This window comes from Typopeltis vanoorti, chromosome 14 (genome assembly GCF_054136105.1).
Source record: "Typopeltis vanoorti isolate ZY-2024b chromosome 14, IOZ_Tvanoo_1.0, whole genome shotgun sequence".
Lineage (NCBI taxonomy): Eukaryota > Metazoa > Arthropoda > Arachnida > Uropygi > Thelyphonidae > Typopeltis > Typopeltis vanoorti.
The window spans coordinates 120,389,551-120,408,406 of NC_143562.1; the positions used below are offsets into that span (position 1 = coordinate 120,389,551).

General features: G+C 35.5%; 1 protein-coding gene across 1 annotated transcript in view; it reads left to right on the plus strand.

The window, feature by feature from the left end:
- LOC150099865 (charged multivesicular body protein 7) overlaps positions 1–18,856 on the plus strand; it is a 128,642-nt gene that overhangs the window by 35,711 nt on the left and 74,075 nt on the right. The window contains exons 4-5 of the mRNA XM_090404029.1: positions 8,579–8,643; positions 16,831–16,893. Of these exons, the coding sequence (XP_090260155.1) occupies positions 8,579–8,643; positions 16,831–16,893 (128 nt within the window). The remainder of the gene's footprint in view (positions 1–8,578; positions 8,644–16,830; positions 16,894–18,856) is intronic.

Below are 18,856 nucleotides of genomic sequence, written 5' to 3' on the forward strand. Positions count from 1 at the left end.
CGCCTGAAAATATCTTCAGGATTGTAGCAAGGTGATTCAACTGTTGGCACCACCTTGCCACAGTCCTGAAGATATTTTCAGGATTATTTTCACACTTGGATAAAGGATTAAACTAAATTTATTATGATGAATGGAGTTTACTGTCACAATCAGTAATCTAAGTAGGATTTGGTCATCGAGTGAAAAGTCAAATGTATAGGAGGAATAGTGGGTAAATAGTTTAGCAATATTGGTGAAGATCCAAAAGAAACAACAAGAGAGAAAATTGGTTGTTACGAAGGATGGAAGGTTCACTGAACCATCTCATGGCCTCCCTGCAATATGATGGTTCCATATTGCATATCACTAATTAGCTGGTGGGCCTCCAGATGATGAAGTTGTTAAAGTTTTGCTTGAATTAACTACTTATAATGTGGTTAATTCTGGTACATCTTTCCCATGAATTTTAATTACAGAAACCTAAGAGATATGATGAAAAATCTGGTTAAAGAATTACACTTGAAGGGAAATTATTTTCTCCTTTACCTCAAGCATTGAGAAAATGACTTGACACATGAAAAACTTCATGACTAGGTGCTCATATATTCAGCAATTGATTGAAATCAGCAATTGATTTCACATCAAGATTACCCTAGTATCCCATAATGCACAATATACAGTCGGGTCTCTTTTTATGTGATAGATTGTTCCACAGAAAACGCATATAAAAAATTGCACAAAAAAGACCTAACTTATGTTGAAATATTAGGGATACATTCCATAATTTTCTAAAACCACATAAAACCGAAGCAATGAATTAAAATAAACCTAAAATTGCATAAAAAAGTTTATAAAAATTCAGGAAAATAAGAATGCTTAAGTTTGTTTTAAAGCTTTATTCATTTAATTTTATTGAAAAGTAACAATATTTTTACATTTTTTCATCAGAATTATCATCACTATAGTTTGCCCACCATTTCTAGATCCCTTCTTGGCTTGATGCCAAGAATAGTCGATTCATGCTGAAGGGGAGAAAGAAATGAAGGATGTACGAATTGGTCGCCAACATGCGAAATCACATGCTTTCTTGTCTGTCGTTGTACTAGTACTAGCTTGATTTTTGTTGTTCTCTTTTTGCATTATTTTTTTATTATTAATTTGTATGATGGATCCAGTACAGTCAACAAGTTCTGTTGTTACACGTTTCAGTAGCTCTTGCAAAAGAATATTGAATAATGTGCTGACATTCTACGAAAAAGAATCGTCAGAAGGCCGTCTTCTTGTTCCCCTTTCTCAACTCATAAAACATGCAAGTGCAATTGCGAGCGTATCGGGGTCGACTGTTAAAAGAATTCGTAGGGAATCAAAAGGTGAAGGTAAGCCAAAATTTAAATCTCCTAAAAAAAAGTGCCAGAGAAAGAAACCATCAAAACCGTAGCTTTGAATGATTTTGATGTAGACGTTATAAGAAGAGCTATTCACGAATTTTACATGGTTGAGAAAAGAGTGCCAACTGTTCCGAAATTGATTCCTGTGCTTAAAGAAAAAATTAATTTTCCTTGGAAAAGAGAAACTTTAAGGAAAATACTTCATGAAATCGGATTTTGTTTTAAAAAGTCCCAGAATAAAAGGAAATTTATCATGGAGCGAAGTGACATTGTTTTATGTAGAATGCAGTATTTGAGAGCAATAAGACGTTTCAGGAAGGAGAAAAGACCGATTGTGTATCTAGATGAAACTTGGATTGATAGTAATTTAACTTATGGAAAATGTTGGCAGTCTAAAGAAGATTGTGGAGTGCTACAAACCGGAAATGCCTCGCGGCGCATAATAATTTTGTGTGTGGGTGGAGAAATGGTTTTTTTAGCGAATTCAAACTTACTATACAAAGCCAATTCAACTATTGGAGATTACAATGGGCAAATGAATTCTACGATCTTCGAAAAGTGGGCAGAAGAAAAACTGATTCCAAACCTTCCTAAAAATGCTGTTGTTATAATTGATAATGCTTCATATCACTCTATTCAATTAAACAAAGTTCCAAATTGGTCTAATAAGAAGCAAGTTCTTATGGATTGGCTCTCTGCAAATAACATTTCGCATTCCCCAGATATGCGAAAAATTGAATTGCTTAATTTAGTCAAAAGAAACTCTCCCCGCAACTAAACTATTTAAATTCGACACGATGCTCAAAGAGCATGGATTTCTAGCTTTGAGGCTACCACCATATCATTGCGATATTAATGCTATTGAGTATGTTTGGGTAGAAGTGAAAAGTTTCATTCGCCATAGCAACGTAACTGGGGATATTGGCATATCGAAACTTTTTAAGCTTTCAGAACAGGTGATTGAAAGTATTACAGTTCAAAAGTGGGGAAAATATTGCTCTCATGTCACCTCATTGGAAAATATATATTGGGATAGAGATGGAATTATTGAAGAATTGTGCGAACCTTTGGTGATCAGTTGAAGTGAAAGTGATGGCGATTTGGACACCGATTCAGATGACTCTGAAGATTAAAAGAATTTGACAATGGTATTTTTTCCAACATTTTTTTTTTGCATGCTATTGAGAGTCACAACAAGTCATAAATAATTAATCAGTTTAGGACATTAAAGTGTCTCAGTTCTCTCAACTGTAAGTTTAGAATATCTAAGTTCATTTGAAATAATTTCTGTTTTTCTGTATAATTCTTTTTATTTTATAGAAAACTTTCTTGAAAATAAACTTAGTTACATTTTTGTTTTATGCTATAGCTTTTTTAATTTTATTAACACTCTATGTACATTTTTCCAACTGTTATACAAGCAAAATAGTTACACTTTAAAAACAGCAATGTTCGTAAAAGAAAAGCTAAATTTTCCGACCTGTAATAATAAACAAACTCAGTTTGTTTATTATTACATCCCAGAAGACAGACTGATTACTCTATTATCGGAATGGATTCTCCTTTTTTTCTGACATGTGCAGAAGTGTCGAGGGACCTCATATTCGTGGGTGAACTATATTAGACAATATTCGGCAACGTTTGCGAACTGGTATGAAATCACTTTCATCACCAGAAGAGATAGTCGGTGCATCAGATCTGTATGGTAAAGGCAATGGTCCTTCACAAACAGAATTAGCTTCACCCTCGTTCTGTGCTGATTTTTTGCTTCTGACAATGTAATCAGTGCTTAAACTTTGCGACGACTTCTGTTGAAAATTTTTGGCTGCTGTTGCTGCAACCTTTCCTGTAATCTTCACATTATGAAGTGCATTCCTTTTTAAAAATCCAGTTAGCCATCCTTTGCTAGCCGAAAATTCTTTATCAGCCTGGGAAGCAGAAGTAGATGGCTCCAATTGCTTCATGTGTTCATAAATCCGAAGAGCCTTTTGTTTAATTAAATAACCACTTATAGGAATTCTTTGAGTTAATTCTTCAATCCAAATTATGAGCGCCCATTCCGTTTTTTCTAATAAAGCATCTTTTGAGTATGTGATAATTTGTCACTTAGTTTTGTGCCAGAAATGACAGATTTTCTTATTGCAACTTCATTCTTTTTAATTGCTCTTATAATAGATTCACCTAAATTAAAATGTTTACCAATCATTATAGATCCCTCTCCTTTTGCTAAGCGATCTAAAATTGCAATTTTCATTTCCAAAGAAATTGCTTTTGTTTGGTTTTTTTTTTCTCCATTGGACCAAATTAAATCTTTAAAATAAAAATTAGCAAATTTAGACTTATGATAATGAAAAGACAAACACTTATTCACATGCAAAATTAAACTTCACAAACACTCACTGCTTACACGTTACTCACGTATGCCAGAATGTGCTGCAACATCTGTTCATTATGTACGACTGGTTCATTATGTATTATTGCTATATAACAACATCATTCTGAATTGCATCAAACTAAAGAGAAAATTTACCTCAACAAACGCACAACGAATATACCACCGTATGGAGAAAGCATTACCAGAGAACAGATCCAGGCGACTAGAAAAACTTGGCCTTTGCTCAAAACCAGGTACAAAATTTAAAATCTGAACTTTCAAGTTACTTGAATGCAGATATTTGGGCTATCCTTGAGAAGATTATGGACAACTTGGCGAACCATATCCTTCAAACTAAGAAAGAAAACCTCACATCCAAATTTCATAGATTAAAAAATCGACAAAACCAATGGACATTTTTGAATTTCTCCACAGTGAACGTTAACAACCAACCAGAAGCAAGAAAAATAACAGGAGACACCAGTCGCCGTCAGGTAAAAGTAACATATCAACCTATCCGACTACGCCTTAAACAAAGATGAACTCTCACTACTCAGCAAAGATTTAAACTTTGCGTAACACCCAGATCAATGAACAAACAGCCAATATATATTTTATTTATAATATTGAAAGTGGCTTAAGATTCATCCCAACTACTGTAGCAGATAAAACACATTTAGAAACTGCCAACATTTTAAATGTAAATTATAAGTAAACAATAACAAGCAATTTAATGAAACATGAATTAACAATGGTGAAATCACTAAAATCAAATCCGGACATCGTAATAAGTAGATCCGATAAAGGCAATGCCACCGTTATTCTAAACTGAACCACATGTTTAGAAAAAATGAATCTGCTAGTCTCAGACAACAATACATATCAACTTGTTAACTACAATCCTACTAATAGAATAAAAAATAAAACAGAGAAGCTACTTAAATCAGTTACTACATTGCCCGAAGATAGTCAAAAAATTGCTTCTGCACTATGTTCGTTCTCTGAGAATTTACAGTCTACCAAAGATACACAAACAAAAAACACCACTACAGCCGATAGTCACAGGTATTGACAGCCCGAATTATCACATAGCCAAGATATTAGCATCAACACTCAAAGAGTTGGTAGGTCATTCCTCCCTCCTATATCAGAAACATAATCAGAGACATTACATTAGAAAAAGATGATTTATTAGTCAGTTTGGACGTCTCTGCCCTCTTTACAAATGTCCCAATCAATGACACAATCCTTCTTTTAAAGAAGAACAAATTCCCTCCGGATATCACAGTGCTCTTTGTGCATGTATTACGTTCTGGTCATTTTGTATGGCAAAATGCTTTCTATCTACAAAAAGAAGGCATAGCCATGGGCTCCCCCCCCCCACCGAATTGTTAACTTTTATATGGAACATTTTGAGCAACATGCTCTAGATTCCTCTCCTTTAAAACCCAAAGTCTGGTTTTCGCGATCTGGCCCCATGGCTGCCAGACACTAGACACTTTCCTTAGCCACCTAAACAAACAACACAAATGCATACAGTTCACAATTGAAATTGAAAAGCAGAACACACTTCTGTTTCTAGATACACTTGTCACACAAGTCTTCCTTCTGGCAGTCTTTCCTAGAAACTGACACATACTAGCCAGTATATATATATACACACACATAAACTCCTATCACTACCCAACACAAAAACTAGGTGTCATTAATACTTTAAAAAACAGGACTTTGAAGATTTGCCCCAATGAACAAGTGCTTAAAGATGAATTGAAAGTTACCAGCGATACTTTCCTAAAAAATGGTTACAGCCAAAACACTATTAACAAAATTCTCTACAAGACCTCAATAAAAAAACAAAGATAAACCAGACTATAATAAAACTATAACCATTCTTTACATTAAAGGGACATCAGATAGAATAAACAGAATACTACAGAAATACAACCTCAAAGCCACCTTTAAACCTCCTGCAAAATTAAAAAAACTTACTCAACTCATCCAAAGACCCACTCCCTCTGCTGGCCCACCCCGTAGTATACTGTATTTATTGCACCTGTAATCTACCATATATAGAGGAAACAGGACGTACAATTCCTGTCAGACAAAAAGAACATAAATGAATCATTAAATATAATAAGTATGGTGAAGCTGGCCATTCTGATCATGTCCTGAACACTTTACATAGAATTGACTGAAAAAACACCAGTTGTTTACATCACACCAAAACATGGTATGAACGTAAATTTAAGGAAGCCTGTGAGATTCTTATTAACCACCCTAATCTGAACAATAATTATGGTCTAAGAATCCCAAGCATATGGAAGGTACATATTCTACCCACGGAACCTCTCTCCCTAAGGGTTAACTATAAACAGGACTAGATAATCCAGAATCTTAAATCTAATATAACAATTGTCATGTTAAACTAGGGCATCATTGTCACTGTAAGAAAACTATCTATATGAAAGAATGTTTCTCTTATGTTATCTTAACCAGAATTTAGCTCACATAAACAAAGAACCTTTATTTTCCAGTCCTTTACCTTCAAATACGTCCATAATAAACCTTACCAAACTCTGTACAAAAAAAGAACCAAAAGAAATGCCCAAAGAAAAAGGCCTAAATACTATCAACCTTCTTTCATCCTCCAAACAGATTATTTGTTATATCGATGGATCGTCAGACACCAATATGATTAATGGAGGCGCTGGTGTTCTCCTTCTACTCCCAAAAGGTGAAAAACTTTCAATAAAAGTTGGATCTGGGAGAATCGCTTCCAATTTTACCAGCGAACTCTACACAATAAATAAAGCACTAGAAGCCTGCTTAAAACTGTCATCATTTCAGCAATCTGAAGGAATTATAATTTACAGTGACTCAAGATCAGCTATGGAGGCAATCAAAAATGGCAATACCAAGCTCACACAAGACATCCATAAACTCTTAAATCAACTAAAGTGTTTAGGTAAAAGTTGCATTTTACAATGGATTCCTGCTCATGTAGGCATTGATCACAACGAAGCAGCTGATAAATTAGCAAAAGAGGCCAGAGAACTCAACCAAGAAACTCATATGATAACTCTTGCTGATGCCAATGCACTAGCAAAAGCTAAACTAATTCCACTGAAATCAGTGATACAACATCAAATTCCCGAAATCAGTGCTGACAGAAAGACCCCCACCACGATAGCAAGACTACGAACAGGACATTATAGAGGAATGAAGATCAATACAGATGATACGAGAACATATAGAAACTGCAACAACTGCCCCAATACTGAACTGACACCCACTCACATCTTTACCTGTCCAGCAATTATAGCAGCCTTGCAAGAAATAGATCCTAATCCTGAACAACAGCTCTATACAAACAAAATCATCGACATAGCCAAAGCAGTACAAGGAGCACATGGAAACATCTAAGACTCTTCAAAGGACAAGACAATAACAACAACAGAATTTAGCTTTGATGTAGTTTCTAAATAATTAATTAATTTTATCAGTTTAATTTTATATATTATATATACATACATATAATTTTATTTTTTATATTATATTTTCACTAGAGGTCAGTAGAATAACTGTTGCCAGTAGAATAACTGTTGATCAAATCATTGTCTCTTTAGCATACTGTGTGAAATGTAACTCAGCTTGTCCTTGTATATTTGTATATACTCCAGATGATGACCTTAATGTGAAGGTCAAAACGTTGGGAAATTAAAATATTTCCCAACGTTTTGATCACTACCCATGTTATAAATAATTATTTATAACATGGTTGTAAAGTCCATAATTTCTAAAATGAACACAATCCACCAACTTACCGCAACTACACTAACGGCACCTACTGCCGACCACCACCACTAATATTTCCACAGATAATCGCAAACATCCCTGCCCACGGCAGGATTTGAACCCGCAGCCTTTTGGCTGGAGAGCGGATATGCTAATCACTCGGCCAGCCTGACTGACCGAGTGGTTAGCACCGTATAACTTCAAAACCGCATAAAAAAGATACGCATAAAAAGAGACTTTAGTATACTTCTTTCAGAAGTGTATATTGCCATGTATCATACGAAGGCTCACTAGCCAGACTATTTTCAAACTTTATGGAGGTCTGGATGAGTTGTTGAAGGATTTTGGCAACAATAATGCTGAAAATTATTATTATTACATGACACCTCTAAGGAGTCCAAGGGCTTATTACAGGAAGGCACTCGATTCTCCTCTCCCACAGACATCTCACTGTCTCTTACTTAATTCTAAATAAAAAGTGATAAACAACTAATTGATTAACTTGTGGATTAATTTTAACAGATTAGATGAGAACACATACTGATAAGAAAATAACTACTTATTAACTTATTGCTGATTTTTCACTGGTATTCTACCCAGCATTTTGTCACAGTACTCAAAACAACAACAATCCAGTATGAAAAAAAGGCACTTTATATTTATATGCATTTTTAATGACTTTTTTAATCTTTTTTATTCTTGATATAAAAAAATTAACATGATTGTAATTTTCTGAATGAAAAAAATTTTTTTTTTATTGAACAATGTTTTGCAAGTTCTTTTCTGTTTTAATTCTGAAACAGCTTCATAATTGAATTCTACTTAAAATACATTGGATTTAATTATGAAATAGCTTCATAATTCTACTTCCTATTAAATACATAGCATCTGCTCCCTTTTTGACCATAGTTACAAAATTCATTATTAGAAGTTTAGACCATTACTTTCATTAGAAGAATCTTATCGTCATTATGATATTATATGTTTTGTCATTTGAAGATGAATGGATGCTTAGATATTTTTCTTTAATATAACTTTTCAGATTTTGAAGTTTAAAAGAAAGGACAAAATATTACAGATTTCTGATACTGATATTGGGATACTCAGGTATATCTATTTTATAAAAGTTTAGCCAGTGTTTAGTGCTTTACTTTTTTTGTTTACAGTAGGGAATGGTCATTGTGAAATACAGAGTAATTATTAACTTGAAATGTTGGAGACATCTGGCACTGCCATTTCAAGTTAAAGGTTAAATTTTGATTAAAATTCGTAAAGGCTGAATTAATATTCAGTATGGCTCAAAAAAAATAGTGAAATGTATATATCAAAATGATCTTGATAGTGCAACATATTAATAGTTCCAGCAGAAGAGTAGCTGTAAGATACTTAAGGCTGAAGTAGTAGGAGAGTGTACAAGCTGCACATTAAAGTTTTGAAAAGGATTTTATAAAGATTCTCCATCATGAAAATTATTGTTGCAAATGAAAAAGTTCAGAGAAACTGTATCATCAACATCAATTTCCTGATATGTACCCAGCAGGTGTTCAGGATACAGAAATGGGTTGATAACAGCAGTATTCTTTGTGGTTATCAGCATGGGTTTGTTAAGGGGAGATCATGTTTCACTAACTTACTTATGTACTATAACAAGATGACAGATACCTTGGACAGAGGAGATGCATATACAGTTGTGTACTTGGATTTTGATAGACTGCCACATGACAAGCTCTTAAATAAATTGAAACAGATGGGATTGGATAACAGACTTCTGTGTTGGATCAGTGACTGGCTGTTGGATAGGTATCAGACAGTTGTATATGAGGTGCAGTATCTCAAAAGAGAAAGGTCACCAGTGATGTGCTGCAGGGATCAGTTTTGGAGCCATTATTGTTCAATTTGTATGTTAATGATATTGGGTCGGGTTTAACTAGTGATATCCAGCTGTTTGCGGATGATGCAAAACTGATTTTCAATATTTACATTAATGAAATATTAATACAGTGGAACACCTTAAACAATCAGGGTATAGAAATTTCCCAGAATAACAAAATAAATACACTATTATTTGCAGATGATCATGTAATAATATCAGATAAGGAAGACAATTTACAAAGAGCAATATATAATTTAAACATTATAGTAGAACAGTTTGGAATGAAAATTTCCATAGATAAAACTAAAACAATGGCATTTTGTGGACAAACTCCAGTTAGAAGCAAAATAGTTATTAATAATAAAATAATAGAACAGATAAATACTTTCAGTTATCTTGGATGTGAAATATCATATGAAGGAGAAAAAGACATAAAATTAAAAACTTCAAAATTTTTACAGATTATAGGCCTGGTAAACAAAACACTCAACCCAAATATAGTACAAAAAGAAACATGCTTGAAAATATACAATACTTTAGCAGTGCCCACATTATTATATGGCAGTGAAATTTGGGCAATAAACAAACAAGATAAACAAAGAATAAAAACAAGTGAAATGAGATTCACGAGAAGAACTGCAAAATACACATTATTAGATCAAAAAAGGAACGAAGACATTTTAAAAGAACTAAAAACAAAATCAATAGAAGAAAAACTAAACAATTATAAACAAAAATGGATTGAATATGTAAACTGAATGTCCAACACCCAACATCCTAAACAAATACTAAAATATAAGCTAATTGGAAAGAGAAGGCAGGGTAGACCTCAAAGAAGGATATTGGACCGGAACAGACCAATATGGTCTACACCCGTAATTAGTGTTATGATGATGATGATATTGGGTTGGGTTTAACTAGTGATATCCAACTGTTTGCGGATGATGCAAAACTGAGGAGAGCAATGCACAGTCAGGCTGATGTTAATGTCTTACAAGAGGACTTGAATAGATTGCATGAATGGGCAGGTAAGTGGAACCGTCAACATGGAACCGTCAGTTCCATGTTGCCAAGTGTAAGGTTTTGAGATTTGGTAACCAACAATGGGATGCAAAGTATACACTTGGTGGGGAAACTTTAACAGAAGTAGAGGAGATGAGAGATCTAGGAGTGATGGTGGAGAAGGACCTGAAATTCAGGGGTCACATTGCACAAGTTGTGAAGACATCACATCGAATAATGGCAATGATGTGGAGAACCATGACATGCAGAAATAGAGAGGTTATGATTTCATTGTATAAGGCCTTGATCAGGCCTCATATGGATTATTGTGCACAGATTTGGTTGCCAGGATTTCATGGTGATGAGGATATGTTGGAAAGGGTACAGAGAAGATTCACAAAGGTAGTCGGTGGTCTTTGGAATGTGGAGTATGAGGACAGATTGAGAGAATGTAAGTTGCAGAGCCTTGTGAATAGGAGGAAGAGGAGGGATATGATTGAGACATATTAGCTGGTCAGGGGTTGTTATCAGGTAGACATGGAAGAGATTTTTTCATAGAATGGGAGAGGGGAGTATAACAAGAGGCCAATCCTGGAAACTGTATAAAGAGGGTGTAAGCAAAGGAGTGAGAAGCAGGTTCTTTGCATGGAGATTGGTTGGTTGGTGAGTGGAATGCATTGCCCGAGTGTACTGTGGACACATTGAATCAGTTTAAGACCCGGTTGGATGAGCATTGTATGCAATAGTGAGTACCTCCCATGATGAGTCTCTGACTCCATGGAGGTCAAATGTTGATAATAATAATAATAACTTAAAACTGGTTTGAACACTGTCTTCTATACTGCTAGTTTGGTGTTTTGGCTAAATTTTCTCTTATTCCATATAAATTTATTCAGCTGGCTACCCGCTATACCAGTTTTGCTTATTCTGTTGTCTATTTACAGATTTAACCTGCCATCTTCACTAAAAACTGTGCCTAAATAGCTGAAATATTTTACTACTTCTATAGGATCTCCATTCAGAATGCAGCTGAAGTTTTCTATGCTTCTGCCTATTTTCATAGATTTGGTCTTTTTATTGCTGATTTTCATGCCAAATTTATTACTGCTGTTAATCAATTTAATTAGAGAATCCTGGAGACTTGCACCAGATATATTTAGGAGTATAACATTATCTGTATAAAGCAAAGAGCTAAATTTGATATCTCCATTTCTAATATTAGGCCTAATGCCACTTTCTTTCATAATGTGATCCGTATAGATGACGAATAAGAGTGGAGATGATGTGCATCCTTGTCGTAACCCTAATTTTACATCAAACCATCATCCTGTATTTCCTTCAATTTTAGCTTCTGACTGACAACTTAAATATAGACTGTGTTATGTTCCATTCATCCCATATAAGTGAAGTGTTCTGAAAAGCTTTTCTCTGTGCACCTTGCCTTATGCCTTTTCTATATCTACAAAACTTAAGTACAGATCCTTGTCATTTCACAATTTCTCAACTATTTTAAAGTGAAAATCTGATCTTCACAACGACTATTTGGCTTGAACCCAACTTGTTCATCTCCAAGTTTCTCTTCCACAATATTTCTCAACCTCTTTTCAAGTATGCTTGCTGAAACACTCAGTAGAGAAATTCCTCTGTAATTCTCACATTTAACTTTATTCCCTTTTTTTATAGATGGGTACTATTAGAGCTCTACTTCAATCATTGAGAATTAGACCTTCTGTCCAAGTCTTCTGAATTATGCAGTATCGACCAAATTGTACTTTTTATTAGCTTAAACCACAAATGCAGAAACTGGATCACTTTTGTCATATTACATATTTGTTTCATAATGAAATGGACTTTTAGATAATGTACATATGGATGAAATTTTGAGGCCATCCAAGAAAGCAGAGTTATATAACAAGATAACTTAATGTGAAGAGAATATTGGTTTAAAGCATGGTTTATGAGTTTCAAGGTTTTTTCATACCAAAAAAAAAAAAAAAATCACAGATTAGTTACCCATAGTTATATAACAAGATAACTTAATGTGAAGAGAATATTGGTTTAAAGCATGGTTTATGAGTTTCAAGGTTTTTTCATACCAAAAAAAAAAAAAATCGCAGATTAGTTACCCATATTTTTTTCTCACATAAATCACATTCACAAAAGATTTAAACCTATTATTAGTTAAGGGAAATTTGGAAACCCTACTCTAAAGATGAAACATGGAACTTTTTGAAATGATGAAACACAGAACTCTATACCTTTATCCAGTCTCTTCCTCTTCTACATAAATGTACCCTCCATTCCTCATCATTTGGCAAATCTTGTAGTGTACAATCATTAGAAGCTTCAAGGTCTTCCGTAAATTTGCCTTAAACGGTGATCTCCTTGCTTTTTTTTAAATGAGGATAACATTGCAAACTTCAGTGTTGCCAAAACACAATCCTGTTTTATCTATTACAAGAAAAATCTCAGTTCATTTTCCCATACTCTTGATAATACTCATATCTATAAATAGGACTCATTTCTCTTCTTGAACTGATTTAACCTGTAGCCTCTCTTGGTACAAACATATCTCGGTCATAACTTTTTCAGCCCACAAAAAAATTAGGTACACTTTGCTTGAAGCATTTCTTTGCATCTCTGCTTCTAACACTGTACAAATCCCAAATTTACCTAACCTTAGGAATACTGCTCAAATGTTTTGCATGGTGTACCAGAAACCTTCCAGAAAAAGTCTGACCCCTCCCTTCCCAACACACACAGATTTGCTCCATTCATTCTCTCTTATACAGGGTGGTTCAAAATTCCACGTACAAACTTTGAGGCGAGGTAGAAAACATCAAAATCAACCATATTCACATAGGAAAGCATGACCGAAAACGCCACCGGAAGGTACTAACGGACACAAATAACACAAGGTTATTTGTTTATTTCTATAACACTGCCTTGTGTTACAGAAATAACACAAGGCAGTAAGTAGTGTAAAAAACTTGATTAGGCATAACTGAAAGTTCAATAGTAGTTGGATACATAATATGGTTTCATATCAGGTGCTCAAAGTTACCTCCATTAGCAGTGATGCATGCCTGACATTGACGATACATTGATTGCTGTACATTTTCAAAAAATACCTGGAGTTTCCTGGATATTAGCAGCAGCGATGGCAATTCTTGCCGCTAGGTCCATGTCAGAGGCAACAGGCATTTTGTACACCATGGCTTTAAAGGTCTCCCACAGAAAGAAATCAGTGCTCGATAAATCAGGTGAGTGTGGGGGCCATGCGATGGGTCCACCACACCCAATCCATCGAGAACCCAAAGGATCTATCCAAATACTGATGCACAGAAATGCCAAAATGGGCTGGAGTCCCATCATGTTGGAACCACATCTGCTGAATGCACAGTCATTGGAACATTGTTCAGTAAATCCAGGAACTTCTTCCAGAAAGGTCTGATACTTCTGGGAGTCCAGTCTGGGTGGTAACAGGTATATAACAGGTATGGGCCTACTGTTTAGTAGGCCCATACCTGTTATACCTGCCCATACATTAATGATGAAGTAGAAATGATGATGAAGAAAACCCACACACACAGGCAGATACATTCACAAACTCTCGCACCACCACCCCTCTCAACAATATGGCATTATTAAAACTCTTACCAGTAGAGCACACAATCTTTGTTCCAGTGGAACCGCCCTCACTGCTGAGCTTAACCACATACACAACACCTTCCTCTCCAATGGCTACAGCGATCACAGTATCAAAAAAATAATCAGTTCCTCCCCCATTCTCCGTCCTTCTCGTCAACAAGAATTTAAAAATGCCATTACCATACCCTACATCCATGGCACATCTGAAAAAATAGCCAAGATTCTAAAAAAGTATAACCTACACACAGCATATAAGCCCCACCGCAAACTTGCTACCCTTATCCGTTCTACTAAAGATCAGCTCCCTCCTCTTTCTCTGCCTGGAGTTTACAAAGTATCCTGTTCCTGTAAGCTGGCATACTTTGGACAGACAGGCAGGTCAGCATCCATCCACCTAGAGGAACACAAGTCTTACATCTGTAAACACAACTATGGTCATTCAGGCTTGGCGGATCATGTCTTGGACACCACCCACAGGGTATCATGGAAGAAAACCACCATGCTCCATCACAGCAAATTCAAGAAAGAGAGACTTTTCTTAGAAGCAGCAGCAGCTCTCAAAATTCAACCAAACCTTAATAAATACGGTTGCATTAAGCTTCCGAAGATTTGGGAAACACTCATCACCAGAAGTCCCACCTTACATTCCAGGCCACTTACAACCGCCCTTAGAGGGCACTCCACCTAGATAGGACTTTAGTGTCACCCACGCGGTTGGGCTGAGTATTGTTTGATATTTGTGTACATGTTACATTAGTTATTTTTGTAATCCCCATCGATGTCCTAGTGACTAGGACGAAATATAGGAAGCATTAAATTCTTTTTTAATCCTTTTTGAGTGTTGTAAAAAATCCATTAAGCCTCCAACATGATGTCTTCACAGCACTTAAGCCTCTACACACGAATAATAATGAAGTGGTGTTGTGCAGCATGATTGCACAGCGTGTGGGTTCTCATAGGCCCACACATGAGCATTGTGGTGATTGAAGACTCCTTCGCTTCATCTGTGAACAAAACACAAGTTGGAAAATCCGGGTCTACGGCATTTTTCTGCAGAAAGCACTTCGTGAATTCCACATGTTGAGGATAATCTTTGGCCATCGGTAACTGGACCCGTTGCAGATGAAATGGATGTGAGGACTCAGAGTACAAAACGTGCAATACGCTGCCATGGCGGGATTTCGCATTGATCATGACTGCCCACTATCATGCCTGCGATCCCTGAATGATCCATAGTCACACAAATTTTGATGCAAATATGCAAACATTTGGTGATTTGGTACATGTCTGTTTGGGTACCTTTCGCGATACATTTGTACAGCAGCTCATCCATTATCATCAGCTAACCCATAAACGAGGTAATATGTCTGCCATCTCAGCATTCGTAAAATGCCGCATGTTCTTCATATCACATCGAAAGATTGAACAAGAAAGCTCCCCATTGCTCACCTGGAGCACTGGCAAACAGTCCCACCTATCACTTTCGGGTGGCTTTTCTGGTCATGCTTTCCTATGTGAATATGATTGATTTTGATGTTCTCTACCTCCCCTCAGAGTTTGTGTGTGGAATTTTTGAACCACTCTGTATATGTTCTATTTCTACCTTATGTCTCTTCTAGAGTATTTTCATGGAGTGCAAAAGCTGTTCATCAAATACTTCTCTATTTTTGAGAAGTATTTTGTTATAACCTTTTTATAATCATTTTTAGCTAGGGCCCTTCCCCATTTCTCTCAATCTTTCTTTGTTGAAGACTTCTGGATATCAACATTCTCCAACCATCTGCACTAGGTCATCTTTCCATCCTTTTTTTTTTTTTTCAGGCATTCATCTTCATGTGGATGTCAATGGATGATTCTGTGATTCGCTTTCATCTGTGCATACTATGCCCATTTCCATTTTAATTTTAAAATCTCTTTCTCTTATATGTAATACTTTTCATTGCTTTTCTTATATCCTCATTCTTTATTTTGTCTTGTAGTCTGATGTTTGGCATGACTCCCTTTCCATTCTACTTTGTTGTTCTCATCCAGTATTAGTTTGGATATTGGCCATGTTTCTGATCTAATTTCTATCATAACTGGGATGACATTGGTTGAAAAGTTTGGCTCTATTTTTAGATTTAATTTTACTTGATAGGAAGTTTTTCAAGTTTGCCAAAGCTATCTTGCCTAACTGAATTCTTTTTATTTCTTCATAAATGCTTATTTTTCCTAATGTAAAAGTTCTTCCAAGGTATACATATTCTTGTACTTGCTGTATTTTATTATTGTCTATTATTTGTTCTTCTGTTATCTGTTTTTTCTTTTTTTCATTATTTGTCATTATTTTAGTTTTTTTTCATAGTTTATTTAATTGCATCTACTCATGCTGTCAGTTTAGATAATTTAGAATCAATGCAGTTTAGGAAATATAAATAATTTCAGACTAAATCATTGTAAATTATATCCAACTTTTGATTATATCAAGCTTATATGAAGAGATGTGCTTTGTATAAAATTTTACATAATATACAGCATTGTATGAAAATGCACAGAATTCCATAAATTTTTGTCTAATGTGGATAGAGAATTTTTTTAAATAGAAAAACAAGTTTAGTTTTCATCAGCCTTCAAATGTATGACCAACTATCACATAATTTTGAATGTTGTTTTTATAATCTTAGCTGTAACAACACAAAAAAAAAAAGTATTTTATTATGATCAAAATAGAGCAGTATAAAAACTATTGTAACTGAGCCATTTGAAAATGGGTAATACTTTGTTTGCAGATTACAAGAGGCAAAAAATATCCTTCAGAAAGCAATAGAAAAGTTGACATCTGAAATTGAAAGGTAAGATTAAGTGATAGAGGTACAGCAGTTCTGAAATGTATAAAATGACATTTTCATATCCTTTTATTCATGATTTACCTAAATATAGAATTATCCTAATGTTCAGAGAAAAGTTCCTTTTCTCTGAACCACCACAAAGAGAACAAGAAGATATTCAATATATAAAAACGATTGCAATTCCGTTTGTAAGTGGCATCTCCAACAAGCTCGCCAATCTCCTCAAACAACATAAAATAAGAGTAACATTCAAACCAATAGAATCTATTAGTAAACTACTAAGATCTCCAAAATACAACCATCCTTTCTACAAATATGCTGGAGTTTATAATATTCCATGCTCATGTGGCTCTAGTTACATCGGACAGACTTCGAGAAGCCTCGAAATCAGAAAAAAGGAGCACATTGGCTATGTCAAAAACAACAGACCGGACATTTCTGGCCTATTGTCTTATTTCTCTACAACTTGACATCCATTTATCCTAGCCCAGTCCTCCAAACTATCCAAATCATCCTGTAAAATTTTGACATCCTGTGCACTCATAATTGCTCTACCCAACTTTGCATCATCAGCAAACAAGTGAACACTTCCTCTCAAATCCTTTCCTATATCATTGATGAACAAATTGAAAAGCAGTGGTCCAAGAACAGAGCCCTGTGGCACTCCACTAGGCACAATCCGTCTTTTAGACTCCACTCCTGAATAAACCACTCTCTGGTATCTCTCCTTCAACCACCATCCTATTCATCTCACCAACCCTATATCTATTCCCATCTGCTCCAATTTACTGATTAGGGTTCTATGTGGTATCCTATCAAAAGCCTTGGCAAGGTCCAGTAGTATTACTGTAAACCCATTACTCCTATCCAGTTCAGCCATCACTGTGTTATAAAACGTGAGCAAGTTACTGAGGCATGATCTACCCTTCACAAAACCATGTTGTCCCCCATACAATATCCCATTTTCATCTATCCAATCCTGTATTCTTTTCTTGCCTAATTTCTCTAAGACCTTGACAATGATTCCTGATATGCTAATCGGTCGGTAATTTACAACAGCATTCTTGGAACCACCTTTATGCAGTGGAACTATTTTCCCCTCTTTCCACCCCCTCGGGACTAACCCAGACCCGAGACTCAAATTAAACAAAATGGTCAAGGGTACTGACAATTCTTTAGCTGCTTCTCGTACAACACGAGCTGGTATACCATCCAATCCCACAGATGTATTGACATTGAGGTTATGCAATAGACTACTCACCTCCACTTCATTCACCACAATTCCCGTATAATCTACTGGTACATTCGTTTCTGCAATGTCACCTACTGGATGATATATTCTTGCAAAGTGCTCACTCAGTAACTAACTATATCAACTGATTCAGTTACCTCTCTACCATCGGCATTCTTTAAAATCATTCTGCCATGTACATTTTTCCTTTTACTTGCTACAGTCCTAAACATATAGGATTCTCTAAAGAGAATCCTATATGTTTAGGATTCTCTAAAGAGAATCCTATATGTTTAGGATTCTCTTTAGCCTGCATGGCCAGTGTTCTTTCGTAATCCTTTTTTGCTTTTCTTACCATACTCGTTACCCTTCTGGCCTGCGCTTTATACCGTTCGTATGCCTGCCGGTCACCTTTCTCCTTAAATTCCCTTCATAGTTGTTTCTTTTTTTGCAGCTCAAGCTTAATGGTGTTATTCATCCATTTAACCCCTAGTCGATTTATTATTCGGACTCTAAGTATACAGTCAGCCATTGCTTCATGCAAACACTTCTTAACTACCTCCCATGCACAATCGACTTCTAGTCCTTGCAGTTGTACATGCCATGGCACTGAACCAATCAAACTCCTAAGCTTGTCATACTTTCCAGCCCGATAATTCCACATGTACCCTGTCTTAATTGAAAATTCTACACCTTTAGCCACCTCCCAAGTCAAGACCCTATGATCACTCTCAC